At 39.1% G+C, this 21,351-nt stretch overlaps 1 protein-coding gene across 15 annotated transcripts in view; it reads left to right on the forward strand.

Annotated features, from left to right (window-relative positions):
• The window catches only part of KDM4C (lysine demethylase 4C), a 475,753-nt gene that overhangs the window by 70,195 nt on the left and 384,207 nt on the right, over positions 1 to 21,351 (forward strand). For all 15 annotated transcript variants that reach the window (XR_012668619.1, XR_012668620.1, XM_075128780.1 and 12 more), the window contains one exon: positions 2,018 to 2,211. Coding sequence is in view for 13 of the 15 variants with exons in the window: in XM_075128780.1 (XP_074984881.1) it covers positions 2,018 to 2,211 (194 nt within the window). In the remaining 2 variants the exon portion in view is untranslated. The remainder of the gene's footprint in view (positions 1 to 2,017; positions 2,212 to 21,351) is intronic.

The raw sequence follows: 21,351 nt of genomic DNA on the forward strand, positions 1-21,351 counted from the left end.
AGTTTTCCACTTAAAGCAGATATTCAGTGCCTTTGTTCCCTAGAAAGAACACAGTGCATCTTCCCTAAATTTACAACACATAATCTGTGAGCAAAGATTTAATTTTCTAGGGATTTTCAAGTAAATCTGTTAATTAATTTGAGTAAAAATTAATTACATTTGGTCTTTTAAGTTTATTTTGAGTCTCATAATGTTTATATTCTGCATACAATTACTAATTTGAAAGGGGCACTTTTTTAGTAGCATCTAAGGGAAAAGCTATTTCTTAAGTTTACAGCTAGGTTAATTTTTGCAATATTGACAATACGCCTTATAACTGACTGTTTCTTCATCACATATATTTTTATGTCACATTTATACACCAGAATCTGGGCTTTTGTTTAAAATAATTTTATTTGTAGCCTTTGTGGTTTTGAAGAAAATCTTGAAAACCTGAACTGAGAGTTTTATTTGCTGGCTGGCCCTGTAATTTATTTTTTAAATTTTTTTATTTTCTGGCTGGCATAAACTCATTTAATAAAAACCAGGATCTTTGTGAATGTGCACCTCCAGCTTAGCGGCCCATGTTGTTCTTCATTAAAGTAGCCATTGTGGTCAGAGATCCTTCCTAAAACTAAGAAGCTCAGAAGTTTATACACAGAATCACTGCTTTGTGTATCAGTTAAGGTTGGTGCACATGTCACACACAACCTCCAAAGCAAGGGAATGAAAATGAAGACACTTAATGATTCATACCCTCTCCTCCTCTACTCAGAGATGCTGCCTCGCTGACTGCATGACCACCAGACATCACAGACAATGTATCACAACTTCAGTTCTGCACAGTAGGGGTGCTGGCATTTCAGCACTCCTTTCCCCAAACTTGAGTGAGATTTCCCAGAATTGTGCAGATCTTCAGACCAAAAATCTGGTCTTGCTTAACTGTGAGCATGTGTTTAAGTCCTGTTATTGTCAGGGAGCCTTAAACGCATGTTTAAGTGCTGTTCTAAATAGGGCTGCTTTCTTGAGTTGGGGCCTAAATTATTTTGCTTGAATGTCCTGGTGTTCTGTATCTCTATATATCTAGTAATTCTACCTTACTGGTACTCCTGATTGCTGTTATAATAAAATGTGATTTCCTTCTCTTTACTTTTAGGGAACAGCTCTGATCTCAGTTATTTTATATCACACACAGTGATGCATACCTTAGCATCTGAGATTAGAATTGCTCTTAATGGATAAATATAAAATACAGCAAAAACACCACGTAGGACTTTAAATACAGAATTCCTATAGGTTATAATGATGGTAAAATGATTGAAATTCCATGCAGTTCTTCAGAAGATTTCCCCTTAAGTATTTTATTGTCCAATATTTTATTATAATTAAAAATGTTTCTGAAGTGACTTAGTGATTTTATCTTTTTCATCCTTTACAGAGCAATGTTAAACTTTCAGAGGTAAATAAAATAATGTATGTTTTAAGTTACTGTTTGTTAAACACTTTCATATTGCATGATTTTACTTTGGAACCGAATAAAATGTGCATCCATATCTTTTTGAACAGGGTCCTAGCTTGTAGGTATATACCTACAAAAGAGTTTTATTCTCTTTGGCTATTATTTTTAATGTAGCTGCACTTATAGTCCCTGTTAGGATCGGGGTCCCAATTAATTAGATGCTGTACAAACCTCTAGGACAATGTTTTCTCTGCTCTGAAGATCTTGCAATCTTAGGGCCTGATCCAAAGCCCATTGTATTCAATAGGAGTCTTTTTGACTTCAGCAGGCCCCCTAAGTGCTTATAATGTTGTACTTGCGTATTAATATATTGCAGCATTAGATCAGGTTTATATCACTTACTTAGTAATGTTAAGTGTATGTATTGTACCGTTGAAATTTCTTGATAATTGATTGTGTTATTTTTCATTCCTCTCTTCAATTAAAATACCTTTTGGAATCATTTCAGCAGATTGTGTTTTTATTTGGTAGTCATATTATTTTTAGTATTTATTAATGTATTTTATGTCTTTGTTTCAGGATATTGATGAATGGAATATTGCCCATCTCAATACAATATTGGACGTTGTGGGTGAAGACTGTGGAATTTCTATTGAGGGTGTAAATACCCCCTATCTCTATTTTGGCATGTGGAAAACAACATTCGCATGGCACACTGAAGATATGGATCTCTACAGTATTAATTATCTCCACTTTGGAGAGCCGAAGTCATGGCAAGTTTAATTTTTTTTTATGAAAGCTCATTTTGAAAGATGTTTGTTTTTTGTTTCAGCTGACTAAAGCAAACAGATGAGGTAGAATTACTTTGTGGTGAGGAGCTCCATTTAAACAAGATAAGAGCAATCTGGTGGGCAGCTCAGAAAGTAATGAAATTTGAGTCTTGTGATTGAAGGAGAATGGCCTTAATAATATAAACTTCTCCTTTTAAAGGAAATGGCTAAAAAGGAAGAATCTGAGACTGAAAAGAAAAAACAGTAGTTAAATAACAGGCATTACTTGAATCAGGAAACCCAGGATACTATTTGAGAGAACTCTTATTAGGGCCTCGTTGAAATCATTGGGACAGATTTGGTGTCTTAAGTCCACATCAGCGAAGTACTTAAGCATGTAGTTCATTTAAATGTATAACCAGACCTCTGAAGTCAATGAGATTGCTTAAGTGCTTAACATTAAGCATGTGCTTAAGTGTTTTATTGAATTGGGTCTGTATTATCCACTGCTACACAGCAAACTCCATGTAAGTGGAGACTGAATGATCAAGGTACGTCTTAACTGTGATGCCCACAGCCAGAGAGGTTCTCTCTCCTGGACTGTTAACTGGATAGCCTTTTGGTAGTGTGAGGAGACAACTAGGGGTGTGTGTGTGTGTGTATATGAAGAGAGAGACTTTACATTTTTCATTCTGATGGAGATAATTCATATTATGGTATGTTGGTTGCTTTATCATATGCTAAAGCTGTACATAGTGCATGTCATCCCTATGTAGGTGCCGATTTATTTCTGGTCATCCAGTTATGATGATGGGAATGTTTGCAGGTGATGTTCACTAATGGTGTTGTTCAAATTATGTCCATGCATTCAGTCACTTCTGGATTAGGAGAAAGAACTGTGACATTTTAAATATGTAAGCTGGCAAACTGATCAACATACTAAAGATATTGCAAAAGCACAGTAGGAAAAGCAATGTTTTCTAGATTCTAGTTCTAGTCTAAATGCTTTGCATTTAAATACAAGACAGTGGAGCTCTTGTTACTGAGAACGTAAAGAGGACCAGGACCATAACTTCAAATCATCTGCCTAGAATATATCTGAGTTTTGCATCATTGAATAGTACATTTTGTTTGAAATGATTGGTTTAATAAATTCAAGTATATTATGACTTCATTGTAGAAAAGAAAGATGGACTTTTCACATACAACATTGATGGATGGATATATGAAAAACTACCTAAATAGGCAACTCTCCTTTAAACACAAAGTTTTTATGTTCGATCCCAAGAAATATGAAAGTAATTCAAAAAGCAGTTTTGAAAAACACTTAATTTTGTAAAATTCCAACCAGCAAAGACACTTACTTAATCCTAATAGAACATGGACATGTTCTGGCAAGAGTTTAGCAAAGTTCTGATTAGTGCGTTTTAAAGTATTTTAAAGCAAGTTTTAAGATTTGTGCTGAATGTCCCTCTAGTCTACAAATAGGTTTTGAGTCTTCCAAATAACTAAATAAAATTTTAAAAGAAATGGGAGCTGGGCACTCAACTCCCATTGATTTTTTTCAATGAGAGATGAGTACCTAACTGCCCTTTGTGACTTTGAAAATCTCCCCTCCAAAACACATTGTTTATTGCTATTATATGGTAAATAGAGACTGTTTATAAGTAATAGAAAAATATTTAGTTTCTTTATCATTCTTTGAGCATAAGTACTTAATAGAGCTATGTTAATTTTATAAATTTAATGTATTTACATTACATTTAAGTACAGTTGAGTTCAGTAAATATGAAAAGCTAAAGGCATTTTGACAGTCATAATTAGATAATGCTCAGCTGCATCAAAAGTACTACAAAATGAACTGTAAAGGCAGTTTCCACAGTATGCATCCGATGAAGTGAGCTGTAGCTCACGAAAGCTTATGCTCAAATAAATTGGTTAGTCTCTAAGTGCCACAAGTACTCCTTTTCTTTTTGCGAATACAGACTAACACGGCTGTTACTCTGAAACCTGTAATGACAGTTGACTCACTTGGTTGCCGAGCAACTGAAGGCACAGATCATGACACTGACAAAAGCATATGTTAGTGTAATTGTTTAGAATGGAAGTCATGAAATGGAGGAAGCAGATGGGCCTAGAATGAAGGGGTCACAGTTTAGAGGGCCACTGCACCTGTATTCCCCCTCTGAGGTCCTTCAAGGGTATTCACTCAAAGGTTACCGGCTCCTAGCCCTCTTCTCTCTTGGGCTAACACTCATCTCTCTCTCTCTCCATCCTGACTGGAGGTTTTGAAGGCTGCTCAAAGTTTTGAACATAATTTTAAGGGTTCTATTAAATCTCTCAAGAGCTGTTTAGTCTGGGGGTGGTAAGAATCTGACCGAAATTGTTGAACTCCACATTTCTCTCATCGTCCTTCATGCAGATCTGACTTAAAGTTTGCCCCCTGATCAGTCAGAATCTCACAGGTAAACACCGTCTGGCTGAATAATGCTGGCAAAGCCACTTTGTCTATCTCCATAAAGGAGAGAACTATTAGTTCTGGGTATTGGGTGGCACAATCTCTTATCATCAGAATATATTTTATCCTGTCCAGGTAATTTTGCTAAGGAGCCCTTCTCCAGCCCACCACTTAATTCAGCGATCACTAGCAAATGCTACTTTGGTGAATCTGAGATTGAAAAATAATTTACTAAGATGAAGTATCTTGGCTTTTAATTGTGACGAGAGCCTTCTATCTCTTCCAAGGGCCAAGACTGACAGATTATGGAACTAGCATGCCTCAAATATGCTGACCACAATGGCAGCAATTGGGGAATGGGGAGCTAATTTCTGAAAGTATCCTGTGGATAAATAGTGCACCCCATTCATTATACAGTTCAGTTCTCAATATTTATGCGAATAAGAGTGTCTGTGTAAATTGTATATCTTGATTCCACAACTGCAATTGCCATACCCACATAGAGCCCAGTGGAGCTCTGTGCAGGAAAGGTGTGTGCCGCATCTAGTCAGGTGCCAGATCAGGGCCATAATGAATGTGTGTGAGTGTTTAAATGTGTAATATTTCTTTTTGGAGTTATTTTTTTGCTTTAGGATCTGTAGTGCCTGAAAATTGTCTAACGCAGAAAATAATTTGAAGGTGAACGGGGAAAGAATGGAAAATTAAAGAAAACATGGGAAACAGTGCAGGAGCTGGGGGAAAGAGAAAAAGATACAGTGAGGGGACAGTTACTAGATTTGAGGGTATTATAATTTATTTTTTTTGCTAGTAGTTATCATTTTTATTACCATAAGTTTTCCTTTGCATTCTTTTCTGAAAAAATGTGGAATTCTATAAAATAGTTATTTTACTATAAATTTATATTCATGACAGTTATTTAAATGGTGCTTTGTTATATTCTTTGATTTCCTTATAGAACATTCTTAGTTACCTAGCAAAGTTGTCTGAGTGATTAATGGTTCACTTAGCCCATATATTTAAGGGAGTGCCTTGGTGATTTGGAGTTCACAACAGTTTGTGTTGAATACTTGTTCACATTACAAAATGCCTTTTCTGCTGGCTGTTGTAAGGTGTTTTTATCCCCCCCCCCCAGTCTGGTTAATATTTTTGGGTCACAGGATAAAGCTGATGCACAGGACGGTATGCTGGGAGAATTTGTGTCTTGACTAATAAATTGAGAAATTTTGCTCATGGCCTAAGTATTGAACTGCACTTGGAGCTAAACCCAAGTTTTGGAAAACATTCCTAGAAAGCAGACACTAGCATCTGTATAATGTGATTCTAAGAATGTCACTCTGTGTGTCACTCTGAAGCCTAAACCATCTCTTGAGTTAGTATGATGTGGTGGAAACAGCTACATGTATGGTTGAGAATTCTTTTTGTTCAGAATATCACCAAGTTCAATCACTGGGCTTCATGGTCTGTTCCGGTCCAGTTTTTAAGTTTCAGAACATTTTGACTTCACAAATTACACTTGTATGGTGTACAGCTGCAGTAATGCATGTATCTGTATAGTGCCATAAGTCCTAGGCCATTGTGATATCAGAGGTAACTCAAGCAATCACTCATACTCTACTGCTACTTTGCATGCAACAGTTTAATTGGTTGTGTGAGGGATACTGCACAGAGGGTGGACTACTTGGCCCAGCTGCCACACTTGTGCACCTAATTGCCACCTGCACAAATCAACACACAAAAACACAACCAGCATACAGAACCCCAAACCATACATAGCCCCTAACTGCAGCACTGCCCCATTTGCCGCCTGCACAAATCCATACAACTCTCCCAGCACGACACAACCAGCATGCACAATACCCCAAACACAAACAGCCCTGCTCACTGCAGCATACTCTCTTTGTTTGCTACCTGCACAAATCTCCTAACACAACCCTCCCCCAAACAGATCAACAGTACCACCCACACAACTGCACAATCAACACACACTAAACCCAAACATCACTCTGAAGCCTGGAATGTCTGCTGAATCAGTGTGTAGCAATGGAAACAGCTACCTGCATGGTTTAGAGCTCTTTTTGTTCATAGAATCACCAGGTTCAATCATCACTGGTATTCATTGTCTGTCACTGTCCAGTTTTTAAATTCTCTGCCATTTTTGGCTTTTTTACACACATGACTTTGAGTTATGCCTGTGTGACAGCATGGGCTTCCAGTTACTAGACTAGTATAATAATAAAGGCAGAATACTGAACAGCATATGTAGATTGGAGCCATGTAGAAGATGCATACGATGCTCCAAGGTATAATATATGTCCATAAATCCAAAAAATTTGAATAGGGCCTTTTAATTTTGGAAAACATTCTAGGCACATTAGGTGTCTGAAATAAGTTTCTTCTTGCTGCTGTTATCTGACTCATGTAAAATAGTGGTGAAGGTAGATACTTCTCAGATCTGGAAGGATTAAAATGATATAAATCTCACTGAAGAATATTAGTGAAGGATACATGAAAGTGTTGATTAAACAGGAGCAAAGCAATTATTTTCATGGCAGTCTGGATATTTTGAATTCTGTTGTAGCAAGACTAGTTTCATTTTTATTTGTTAAAGAAAAGCCTGTGTGTAAGGTGTATATTTAAGATTGTTGTTTAGACAGGGCTATTTTTGGAATTGTACTTATTTTGTCTGTGTCTGTGTTTTACGATTGGGATTTAGAACTTTTGTCATATATGGAGTCAAATCCTTTATTTTCTGTTAAAAAGAACACTGCATAAACTAACATGACAATGTACATAGATAAATACAGAATGAATGGGTCCTCAGTTTGTAGCAAGGCATTTTCAGTGGCAGTCCTACTGGCCTTCACACTATGACTCCTGTAAATGAACTGGGAATGGCAGGATAATACATTACTATATGATTTGTTCCATATATCACAAAACACTCTGGAGAGAGGGTCAGTCATAAGATAAAGAGAAGGGTAAGCTTCAGAAAGGGAAAGTGACTCCATAACTTTGAGAGAGCAGGGAAAATAGACCAGAGAGCTGAATGGAGGGAACATAGGAAGCCAGGATTGGAGGAGCAGGTGAATGAGTCTTAGCTCAGAAGTAAATGCATGGGAAGTCAGAGGAGTAGAATGAAGCAAGTCCATGGGGAAGTTTGAAAGAAAGAATTTGAATTGGATTCTTAGATGACTAAAAGCCAATGAAGATGACCAAGAACTCAGAGATATTGGGCAGCCCTTCTTTCTGGAGCAAGAGAGTATTCTGATTGCAAGTATTCTGATCCTCTGAAGATAGCATGAGATTCTGCCATGCACACAAAAGGAGAGTGCAGAGGGACTGGGTTGTGGCTGGAGCCACACCCTTTCCTGCTGCCCCTCTTCTCGCACAGCTAGAATCTGCATCTTCTAATAGGAATTGTGCTCCCCAGTGATTGCTGGTGTCCCCAACAATTGCTGGCCAGTCCCTGTTAGGGTGATAAGGTGAGGGAAGCTCCTCTGCCCTTGTGGATTAGGGAAGGCTTCAGATTTAAGGTATGAATATCTATTTCAGCGGAAGCATTGTTCAGATCATCGTTCTGGAATTGGTGATTCTTACAAAGAAGAAGTAGGAGAGAGAAAGCTCATTCAAGATGATGCCCAAGATTTCTGGCCTAGGGAGCAAAGTTGTCTGAGTTAAGGAGAAAGATGGTAGAGTTAGGCATAGGGGAGCAGTTAGGCATGTCTCAGAAAGAGAGTAAAAGTCCCTGCAGGACATTTCAGTCCTTCAGGAATAGGATGCTTTGGTGTAACCGGCAGCTGACAGAGTCAAGGCAAGAAAGTGGGGAATCATCGTCATCGTCATCATCATCATCATCATCATCAACCCTCTCTTATGTAGTTCTTTTCGTCGATAGATCTCAAAGGACTTCACAAAGGAGTTAAATAACGTTATTCCCATTTTACACATGGGGAAACTGAGAGACAGAAAGGTGACATGGGGGTAGGAGCTGGGAGTCATCCATACAGAATTGATATACACAACTGATAGTAATGACATGTCAAATAGAGAAAAGACAGATGTAGCATCTGTTCATTAGTCAACTTTTATAGCTAGCAAAAAAAGTACGTGGGACCCAATAGAGCGAAGAAGGATAGAGCCTTGAGACACTCTTTAGCATGTAGAGTGGAAGTAACATGTACATCTTTCATCAATGAAGGAAATGGTTGAATCAAATTAGAGAACAAGATTATTAGACATACTGGTTTCTCGTTAGAATTTTTAGGAAGGTGTGTGATAAGTAACACCAAAAGTCGCAACCATCAAGTGGGAAGGGAACCATCATAAGCAAAAGTGTTGGTTTACTAATTTATCTAGAGAAGGGCAGTCTTACTATGAAAGGTTCAGTGCCCAGTTTGAAGTGGGTCAGACATGTTGTGCTGGAGAAGGTGGCTGGAATGGTGAAAGAGGGTCACCTTCTCCCAAACTTTGCTGAGGAATTGAGTTTGGAAACTGGATATCTTTTGATGAGCAAGGAATGATCCAATGAAGTATTTTTGTTTAAAGAGCTAATAGCAGTTTTGAGAAAGACCTGGAAAGTTACAGAAAGTGTAGTGCTTTTTAAGTACTGTGATTATAAGGAATCAGAAGACAAAACTTGAGGTTGGAAGGGAGTCCAATAACGAGGTAGGCTTTTGCTCATGGATCAGATTTTGTTGAGGACAATATTGGGATGGATGGGAAAAGATACATGAAATGAAAGGACGTCTCTTTGTAGGTGAATCAAGAGACAATGAGGTGCCTGGGCTCGAAGAAGTACGATGGGTGATATTGATTTTCTAAAGGAATAGCATAGCAAACTGTTCATATTGCTCAGTGGACAGAGAGAGCTGGGGAGTGGGTATTGGGCCAGTGATCTAGAATTAGGCTGAATCAACTGCTTTGATAAAATGTGGAGGATGATGAACTAAGCTAATCATCGACCATTTAAAATGACTTTAAAGTTAGTTTAAGAAATTTAAAAATGACTTTAAAGTTAGTTTAAGAAATTTTTACTGGCTTAAAGCTTTGGCATTTTTTAATGCTAATCATGCCAAGGGAATCCTCAGCTGTTTTATTCCCCCAACCTTCCATCATCACATAAACTAGTATTACAGTGCAGTAGCTTGGTAAAATGTCACATTTTACCAAGAATAATTGGGTGAATACAAAAGGCTGTTTCACATCAGCCTGATGCCCATATTGTCATTTAGTTGTTACATTTTTTATGTAGTAAAGCACATTTTGAAAATGTGATCATTCTTTGTTTTATCTGTTTGTTTGCATTATTACTATGAATAGTTCTATTTTTAAAAACTGTGTTACGCTTAAACCTGATAGACAGCTTCTCTGTAGTTTTTATTTAAAACAATTACAATTATCTGGGCACTCTGCACAGATCAACAGTTTTCCATCCATATGTATAGTCACCAGATGGTGGTATGCAATATGTTGACATTTGTTTTAATACTAAATCAATACAAATTTAATTTCCAATTTAATGACCGCCTATACTTGTATAACTTGCAGTGCTAAATAAAGTACTTATCACACATCACAAAAATTAACATGAGTGACATCCCTCCATTTTGTTAGTCGGTTGGGTATAATTTGTAAAATGGAAGTAATGGAGAACACTGTCCAATAAATGAAAATTCGCTATAAAGATATTTAATGTTAAGACTATTCTAACATTTTTAATTGCATAAAAACTATCCATGCAAGTCATTCTATTTTCTCATTTGCTACATAGGGACTTACCAAAGTGTCCTGGATTCCTACAAAATGTTTAACCTGCATTTGTAGGTTTATTATTACCAGTACATAAGATTGCCCAATTATTATTATTAGGATCTGGGTTAAAACAAAAGTACTTCACTGATGTCTGTCTACTCTGGCTTACAGTGACTTAAAGGGGTAGTGCAGTCTATGTTGCCCATTCAGCTTATGGCTTTTTTGGTGAGAGTGCCAAACAAACTGCTGGCTAAAGTTGTTTAATGTAATAAATCTCTTATACTGACTCTTTTTGGGTTCTGCCAAATCACAAGTGAAGTTAAGTTCATCATTTTGTTTTTGTTAGGAGCTGCATAATCTTTGGAATTTGCTGTTTTTTAAAAACTTTTTCCTCAAAATACACTGCTAAAATAGCAGTCTCCTCTTAGTTTAGTATAGAATTAAGTATTGGGGCCTGAGTCGTTTACGTATGACTTTCTTCTTCTAATCATGGATAACTTCAGCAAGTTCATTTATTGTAGTTTATATAATATCTTTCAGCCTTTGCGATATAGTTTTATAAAGATTCTTTCATGCTAGTGCACATATAATGAATTTGAGTGGGTGGTGCAGAATATATGATGATGATGCAGACTTTCCCACACAGAAGCCCCATACATACTTAAATCTTTTTTTTAGTGGTGCATACTGCATAAACAGCTAACATTGCTTTGAATTCCTTCTCTGGGACTTTCCCAACCCTATAGAATACTCTCCTGAGGACTGATCTACTTTTTTGGGATGTCAAAACTTTCTCCTTTTAAATTTTTCATGATGAACTTAATTCTTGTAAAAATAGGAAAGGTAACAATACTGACAAACACAGAATGATGCTTATTGCTAAGCACAGGCAAGCTGCAGGCAAAGGAATGAAAATTCTCTACACTGGCCTTAAGGGCAAATCATCTGTGACTTGGAAAAGCAAGCTTTTGGTCAGCTGATAGTTACATGCACAGAGTAGTTGGCTTCTGAGTTTCCATAAAGGTTACTAAAGGTATGGGTTCTGAATTGCAAATAAAGTGTTAACACTGAAATTTTGTTAGTTGGGCAATGTGTGGAATTCTGAACCATTTCAGAAATACATTTTATAGCAAGGTTAAGACAACTATGTGGAAGCCTTTACTTTCTAGAAGATTAAGGACTGGGCTCCCTAGTTGTCTATGATTCATCAGCTATTAACTGCACTTGTGGCACCTTAGAGACTAACCAATTTATTTGAGCATAAGCTTTCGTGAGCTATAGCTCACTTCGTCAGATGCATAAAGTGGAAAATACAGTGAGGATGTTTTTTTTTTTTTTCTCATGGTCTGTGTGTATAAAAACATCCTCACTGTATTTTCCACTTTATGCATCCGATGAAGTGAGCTGTAGCTCACGAAAGCTCAAATAAATTGGTTAGTCTCTAAGGTGCCACAAGTACTCCTTTTCTTTGTGCGAATACAGACTAAAACGGCTGTCACTCTGAAACCTGTTATTAACTGCACTGCCATTTATTACAGTTCCTAGAGTCTAGAATTTGAGTAGAATCTAAATCTCCACAATTTCAGCCAGCTGTTTTCCTCCTCCATATACTTGTCAAAATGTAATGCCCATGAAAATGCTGTATTGGCAGTACTGAAGCGTGAAGTCCTCATTTTATCCATAAAAGAGATACAGCGTAGACAGCAGCAATGGAGGCTTTCTCCCCATCCTGTAAACAGACCTCAGTGCTGACCTCGAGGGGCATTCTTTGGCTATTCTGTTGATAATCCTAATAATATGGACCAGTTGGTGGTAGCTCTTTGGTTGTTTGAAGAAGTAATGAAATCCCCCTCTCGTTTTACATAGGCCTCTAGACACACATCATGTGTGAACAACTTTCCCTCTCTAAGCATGACTACATTGGAAATGATGAACTAGAGCTGAAAGCCTCCAAATACTAATTACCTGTCCCATGAGCAATCGCGTTCGCTGATCAGTGGGCTATGGAAAAATTAATGAAAGGTTCTGAACAAACATAGTGCCTCCAAAATAATCAGTTTTAGAGTTACAGTAGCACTACAAGTTAAGGTAAAAAACGGTACTAGTAATATTCAATATATATTACAAAAGTATGTTCTTTGGCTATAATATCTGGAACAATTAAAGCTCATTTCTTTGGGTGTTAGTGCATATAATTACATCCCAAAACATAAAGAAAAATTAACCTTAAATTGCAAAAATCTGCCTAGCTTCTTACACTGTCACCCACCATTCCTATAAAAATATTTTATGGTCGCTATTAGTTTTGGCATTTTAAAAATAAAACTTATCTTACAAGCTGAACTTCTCTGCCATTTTTTTTCCTTTTTCATGTAATAACTTTGTACTTCTCAGTGCAAAACCCCATCTGTTTATTCTAACTGCCTGAGCTGTCTTACCTTATTTGAGTTGCAGCCTAGTTAAACTGCATTCCTGGTGTCTTGTTTTTCTGCCTGAGGTGTCTGGGACAAAGGAGAGGTAAGCAAGTGTGGTAGCCAGTTCAGTACATGGAATTGAAAGGATGCACCAGTCTCATGTTCTCAGAAACTGCTTTGAATTTTGCACTTGTTTGCCTCTCATTTTGTTTGTTGCTGAAGATCTCTGGGTTCCTCAGTACAGTAGAACCTCAGAGTTATGGACACCTTGGGAATGGAGGTTGTCCATAACTCTGAAATGGTCCATAACTCTGAACAAGACTGTAGGTACTTCAGCCACAGGGGAATTGGTGCTTCAGGGGTCAGGGCTCCCGGCAGAGGCCTCAGGGCTTCTGTCCCCTGGGAGCACGAGGGCTCAGGGCTTTAGATCTGGGGGGAGTGCTGGGGCTTGGGGATTCAGCCCCATGGCTCCGTTCCCAGCTTCTGCCCCGTGGGAGGTGCTGGGGATCAGGACTTGAGTTACGGGGGGAGCCCTGGGGCTGAAAACAGTGCTCTCCTCATAGGTAAAGCCCCGGTGACCCCTGTGGGGCTGAAGCTGGAACGGATCCATGGGGCTGAAACCCTGAGCCTGGGCACCCCTATGGGGCTGAAGCCCAAGCCCAGTGCTCCCCCTCGATCTTGCTCCCAAGGATTAGAAGTCCCCAGCTGCACTCCTTCTCCCCCCCGCCCCCCGGAACCCTGACACCCCCCCCTCTCCCGCCGCTGCAGCCTCATCTGCCCCGTGGCTGAAGCCATGAGCCCCAGGGCTAAAGCCCTGAGGCAGTACAGTATTTGCTGGGTGGTGGGACGGTGGGGAAGGAGATTTGTCTCCACTGCTGCCTGATTGATGACTTCTGGTTTTTACAGCATGTCTGGTTGAACGCTAAGTCTGTAACTCTGGTGTTTGTAACTTTGAGGTTCTACTGTACATTGTTAGTTTGTAGAATACTGCAAGTGGTCAGCTCAAAATTCATGGGAAGCATGTTTTCCTAACTAAACTGCCATATTTTTAAAGCCTCTGTATTTGCAACTACAGCTCATATCCTGATCTTTGTGCATGAAAATGAGGGACTTGCCATCATAGAGCTGTGGCTTTGAGGAGAGGTAAAATATACTGCAAGTTTCCTTCTTGGGACACACAGACTAAAGATCTGTTGGAAAATTTGGCCTAAATCTCAGTGATGTTGGTACATCTGTCCATTACGTGGTATTGGCAGCATGGCTTAGCTGGTTGCTATGCTGCCATTGGCTCCTTGTTTGCAGCTGCAGTCTGACAGCTGTCATTGGGTTTACAGATAATGTAGGGGAAGGTAAATGATTTCCATGCTATGGAAGTGAAATATGCCAGTTTTTCAAGGGCAGAATGCAGCATAGACTGAGTGGATATACCTCACTATCGCATGCATCCCATGATTGCTACAGCAGGAGCTACCAGTGGTTAAGCAGTGGCCAGAGCACTTTGTGGAACCATCTTTGCCCTCTGCTCTGACTTCTGGGATGATTTTCGTTCAATTAGTGAATGTTTACTGCCCTACATGTCACTGTTCCTCTGAATAATGACATCCGATGAAGTGAGCTGTAGCTCACGAAAGCTTATGCTTAAATAAATTGGTTAGTCTCTAAGGTGCCACAAGTACTCCTTTTCTTTTTGTTCCTCTGAATAAACTCTCCCTTTGTTGGGATTTCTCCTCACTTTTTCTTTTTAATCAGAATTTTCAATTTGGAGCAAACTTGGATATAGAAACTTTATACAAACAGTGTCTTGGAGAGTAGATTTTCCAACAGTTTTTTTGCTATTATCAAATAACTTTTCTCTAGTTTCTTGTAGCACTTACACTTTTTATAAGGGCCTTATCTTCAACATGTTTTAACATATTCTAAAATTCTAGTGTAGACAAGGCAATGTAATCTTTAACATGTGCTAAACTGGACAGACTGAAGCCTGCTAGTATTCTGCTACACTACAATTTTAAAAAGTATTAGTTAGAACGTGTTAAATAACATACTCTAACAACATACCTCTAAATCGTTCTCCAGACCGAACCCAAATGGATGCAGACTAAGGTTTCTGCAGACTCATCTTGGTGCCTTTGTTTAATAAAAGCTAGAACAGGGATATAGTAAATGGAAATATAGCATTATGGAAAGCTAAGGAGCCTAGGTTTGATTTATACAAAAATAGCACCACTAATTTTTAACCTAAATATTGCTGAATATATAGGGCATTAATTATGCTGCAAAACAGAATACAAGTGTCATCGCAGAAAGTAAAAGAATGTATATTACACTACATTTCATTTCCCCAAATCAATATTTTCATTTTATAACCTTTAACATAAGTTAGAAAACGACATGCCTTCAAGTTAAGAAGAAATTAAAGTAACTAGTATTATATAATTACAAACATTAATGGTTGGGCTGAATAAATGTATTCAATTTAAAGCAAATTGATTTTATGGAAGAAAATATTAGGACTTGTTAATCAACGTCCAAAATAATGGGAAGATGTATTTTAAAAACATAGATGACATCTACATTTGCATTGCTTTATAGATAAATTTAGTTTTATTCTGTTGAAGAGCTAAAAATGGATGAAAAAGGAGTGTGACGTAATGTAAGGCAAGGTAAAGTTGCTGGAGGTGCTGCCTTCTGACCTAACTGTCCTTATTAAATAAATAATGTAACCTAGAGCTAAAGATCAAATGGAACACAGGAAAATTTACTTCAGTGTCTGGAGCATGTCCAGTATTTGAAAAGAGCACACAAAAGGGATTGTGAGAGGATTGTGGTAGGTTCTTTCTTGGCCTAGTCAGCATTGCAGTTGGCTTGGGTGAGCAGTGTGTTCCTTCTCCTTGCTTTCCCTGATGGGTCCTGGGGAGAACACTGCCACCTGTTTACAGTGGGAGGGAGCTCTGTTTGTGCACCACCAGGGTTACTAGGGTCCCCAGTTAGTAGGACCACAGGCACTCCGCTCCAGGCTCTGCGAGCCCTGTTCCTTCCCTGTGGAAGCTAGCAATTTACACACTCCACTGGGTTACATTTAAGTGTCCAGTTCCCTACCTTCTGGGCACGTGCAATATACACATATTTGTTGTCTCTGTGGCAACAGTGCACTTTGGGTTCACTGGTTTAGTAAAGGAATGCTTAGCTGTATTATGCTGTTAAGAACACAAGAATGGCCTTACTGGGTCAGACCAAAGGTCCATGTAGCCCAGTATCCTGTCTTCTGACAGTAGCCAATGCCGGGTGCCCCAGAGGGAATGAACAGAACAGGTAATCATCAAGTGATCCATCCCCTGTCGCCCATTCCCAGGTTCTGGCAAACAGAGGCTAGGGACATCCCTGCCCATGCTGGCTAATAGCCATTGATGGACCTATCCTCCATGAATTTATCTAGTTCTTTTTTTGAATGCTTGGCCTTCACAACATCCTCTGGCAAAGAGTTCCACAGGTTGACTGTGTGTTGTGTGAAAAAATACTTCCTTTTGTTTGTTTTAAATCTGCTGCCTATTAATCTCATATAGTGGCCTCTAGTTCTTATGTTATGAGAGAGTAAACAACACTCCCTTATCTACTTTCTCTACACCAGTCATGATTTTATAGACCTCAATCATATCTCCCTTTAGCCGTCTTTTTTCCAAGCTGAAAAGTCCCAGTCTCATTAATCTCTCCTCATATGGAAGCCATTCCATACCCCTAATAATTTTTGTTGCCCTTTTCTGAACCTTTTCCAATTCCAATATATCTTTTTTGAGATGGGGCGACCACATCTGTACGCAGTATTCAAGATGTGGGTGTACCATGGATTTAAATACAGGCAGTATGATATTTTCTGTCTTATTATCTATCCTTTTCTTAATGATTCCCAACATTGTTTGCTTTTTTGGCCGCCACTGCACATTGAGTGGATGTTTTCAGAGGACTATCCACAATGACTCCAAGATCTTTCTTGAGTGGTAACAGCTAATTTAGACCCCATCATTTTATATGTGTAGTTGGGATTCTGTTTTCCAACATGGATTATTTTGCATTTATCAACAATGAATTTCATCTGCCATTTTGTTGCCCAGTCACCCAGTTTTGAGAGATCCTTTTGTATCTCTTCGCAGCCTGCCTTGGACTTAACTATCTTGAGTAGTTTTGGATCATCTGCAAATTTTGCCACCTCACTGTTTACCCCTTTTTCCAGATCATTTATGAATATGTTGAATAGGACTGGGCCCAGTACAGACTCCTGGGGGATACCACTATTTACTTCTCTCCATTCTGAAAACTGACCATTTTATTTCTACCCTTTGTTTCCTATCTTTTAACCAGTTACCAATCCATGAGAGAACCTTCCCTCTTATCCCACAACAGCTTACTTTGCTTAAGAGCCTTTGGTGAGGGACCTCGTCAAAGGCTTTCTGAAAATCTAAATACACTATATCCACTGGATCCCCCTTGTCCACATGCTTGTTGACCCCCTCAAAGAATTCTAGTAGATGGGTGAGGCATCATTTCCCTTTATAAAAACCATGTTGACTATTCCCCAACAAATTATGTTCATCTGTGTGACAATTTTGTTCTTTACTGTAGTTTGCCCGGTACTGAAGTCAGGCGTACCGGCCTGTAATTGCCAAGGTCACCTTTGGAGCCCTTTTAAAAAAAATTGGCGTCACATTAGCTATCCTCCAGTCATTTGGTACAGAAGCTGATTTAAATGATAGGTTACAGACTAGTTAGTAGTCCTGTAATTTCACATCTGAGTTTCTTCATGTCTCTTGGGTGAATACCATCTGGTCTGTTGACTTATTACTGTTTAGTTTATCAATTTATTCCAAAACCTCCTGTAATGACATCTCAATCTGGGACAGTTCCTCAGATTTGTCACCGAAAAAGAATAGCTCAGGTTTGGGAATATTTCTCACATTGTCAACTGTGAAGACCGATGCAAAGTATTCATTTAGTTTCTCCGGAATGGCCTTATCATCCTTTAGCATCTCAATCATCCAGTGGTCCCACTGGTTGTTTAGCAGGCTTCCTGCTTCCGATGTACTTAAATTTTTTTTTTTGCTATTACTTTTTTGAGTCTTTGGCTAGCTGTACTTCAGATTCTTTTTTGGCCTTCCAAATTATATTTTTACACAATTATATTTTATACTTGGTGGCAGTGTGTGTAAAATACTTTAATGATTTGTAAAGTCTGGTATATATTCATTTAAATAAAGGATCTTGTGATTAAAACTTCTGGTGCATATAAGCAAGCTCTGTGACTAGTCCATGTCTTGGACAGAAGTACGTGGTGTGGTGTGAGGAGTAACCTAAGAACAGAAACAGAAGGAACAAAGCAATAAAGATTGCAGGATGTCATCAAAATGCTGTTCTTCAGTGCCCCAGAGAACTTCAGCTTTGACAAACCTTCAGAATGGATAGATTGAAAAAATATTTTGCAAGATTTTGCATTGCTACCAAGCACCATAAAGAAAGTGGAAATATACAGGTATCTTCTTTATGCTATGAGGAAGCAAGCAGAGCGTGTCTTTAAATCCTTTGACTGTACTGCAGATAGTCAAAAAGATTACTATGAAAGGATTCTGGCTATGTTTGATGCTTACTTTATACCTGAGAGAAATGTGGTTTATGAAAGAGCATGTTTACACCAGAGAATTCAAGAACCAGGGGAAAATGGTGAATGTGTTATAAGAGCTCTGCATACATTGGCTGAAAACTGATTTTTGGGAATGCAAAATATGAATATATCAGAGACAGGCTGATTGTTGGGTTAACAGATAAAGCATTTTCACAGCAACCACCATTGTAAAGAGATTTAACCTTAGCCACAGCTATACGCAGAGCAAAGCAGCCTGAGCTGATGAAAGAGCAGAACCTAGAGCAACTTAACAAGCTTGAAAAATCTGACACTGGCTTAGAAACTATAAACAGACACTTGAGTGTTAAAAATCATTACTACAAAACCCTTGAGGCAAGAGAACTCCTAGGCTAGAGAGACAAATTCTAGCCTACATGCAGATGGTATAGAAAAAGTCATATCCCTAGAGCAATGTTCCCTCTAATTTTTTCCATCCATGTGTGGAATAAATTTTGTTATGTGCACTGAGGTATGTGCAGATGTGCGCCACCAGTAGAAACAAAAAACCTAGATATAATATATATGTTTAAAAAGTTATCATCATAGGGCTCCTTAGAATCATAGAATATCAAGGTTGGAAGGGACCTCAGGAGGTCATCTAGTCCAACCCCCTGCTCAAAGCAGTACCAATCCCCAATTTTTGCCCCAGATCCCTAAATGGCCCCCTCAAGGATTGAACTCACAACCCTGGGTTTAGCTGCTCCAGCCAGGACAGGTTAGGCATTTTAGAACTCACTATTCAAAAAATTAAATTTAAGTGTAAGAGAAATAAAAATTATGAAATGCATAGCCCAGACAAAACACTAAAATAACACACTTTGAAAGAATAAAATTACAGAGAATATATGTTTATTGCAGGAAGTACCAAGAAGTAACAACAATAATACAAGTATGTGTTGCGAGGTGAATGTGTCACTGTGTGTGTGTGTGAGTGAGAGAGAGAGAGACTCTGTGTGTGCTGGCTGCTGGGGAAGTTTCTGAGAGATGTTGTGCACTGTCTCTTTAAGACCGTCACTGAAAGCTCTCCTGCTCTGTCCTGAGCCCTGTTGTCTCCCCTCCCCTCCCCTGCTCTGCGGAGATGTGGTACATGGGCAGAAGGAAGGGGGTGGGAGGGGGGGAGAGAGTGTGTGTGTGTGTGTGTGTGAGTGAGAGACACAGAGAGAGAGTGTGTGAGCTGGCTGCTGGGGAAATCTCAGAAACAGTGCACTGTCTCTTTAAGAAAGGCACTCAGTCACTCACCATTCACTGCAGCAGCTCCTAATCTTCCTGAGCCAGGCTGTGTCCCCTCTCCCCGGTCTGTGGAGATGGGGTACAGGCACAGGGGGAGGTGGACACCCTGACATCAGCACCCTCCTCCCCACCCCTGCACAGCCTACAGGAGGGTCCGGGAGCAGCTGCAGGATGGAGCAGCATGAGGGGAGGGCACCTGAACACATGCTGCTGGCTGTGCGGACTCTGCTAATCAGCTGGACAGCATTTGAATCTCTCCTGGGCAGGCTCCCAAGCATGCAGCTTACAGGGAACACAGCCGAAGAGATAATGCATGTCCACCCAGAGGTGCATGGTGTAATAATTGCGCGAAATATGGACATTTTGCTGCTGTTTGCCACACCAAAGCGGTCAGGGAATTGACTCACATTACAGACAATGAAGAGCCACTTCTTCTAGGATCTATCACTTGTGATGACATGGAGTCTGCCTGGAGAGTGAAATTGAATATTCATGGCAAGTCTTAACTTAAAACTGACTTAGGTGCTGAAGGGATTAGAAGGGACTGAAAATCACCTTCAACACTTCTCCAGAGCTAGTTGGAGCTGTATCAGGTGACTTCAGCTCTGGGGTTTTCTGATCTGTATGGGCCAGTTCACCACAGAAAAAATTTACAAAGTCAAAAGCTAGGTGATCAAAGGACCACAGAACAGCAGCGTTCTGAGCTGCAGCTTGGCAGCCATGATGGGCCTGGTGAGAAAGGTGGAAGAACTCGATGGAATATTTGGTGATACTGGAGTTTTGAAAGGAAATCCAGTACAAATAACCTTAAGAGAGAATGCTGAATGATCTAGTATACATACACCTTGCGGGATTTCTACCTCATTACTTTATAAAATGGAAACTGATTTAGAGAATGGAGTGGATTGGTTTAACTGAGAAAATCTCTGAGCCAACAGCGTGGTGTTCCCAAATGGTACCAGTTATAAAGAAAAATGATAAAAATATGAATCTGTGTGGATCTTAAAAGACTTAATGAAGCTGTTGTGAGAGAAAAATATATCCTTTCCATATTGGATGATTTGCTCTCCAAAGTGAAAGAAGCTACAGTATTCTCCAAGTTGGATGCCTTGAAATGATGCTAGCTGATTCCTTTAGAATTTGGTTTCAAAGATTACCTTTTGGGGCACGTGAAATGTTCCAAAGAAACATGGCACAACTGGTAACAAACACAAATGAAGTTGTAGTTTTCATAGATGATATTCTGATATATCTGATTCGATGGAAGAACATAACAAAATCCTCAATGAAGTCCTAAACCTAATTAGTCCGTCTGGAAAAATACCCCAAATCGAGTTTTGGGGGCACACAACCAAAAATGGAACCAGCCATATTCCTGAGAAAGTAAAAGCAATTTGAGAATTGAAGACACCAACTAATATATCAGAATTGAGACATATATTGGGGATGTTAATTATCTTGGTCGATACCCAGAAGACCTTTCTACTATGACAGAACCACCGAATGAATTGTTAAAGTCCAGCACATCTTGTCTGTGGGGGCAACAGCTCCCACCTTTTCACCACTAGAATAAGAGTATGGTTGGGTGTTTTGAGGGGCCTGCTGTGGGTATTGTGCTA

This window comes from Caretta caretta, chromosome 5 (assembly GCF_965140235.1).
Source record: "Caretta caretta isolate rCarCar2 chromosome 5, rCarCar1.hap1, whole genome shotgun sequence".
Classification (NCBI taxonomy): Eukaryota; Metazoa; Chordata; order Testudines; family Cheloniidae; genus Caretta; species Caretta caretta.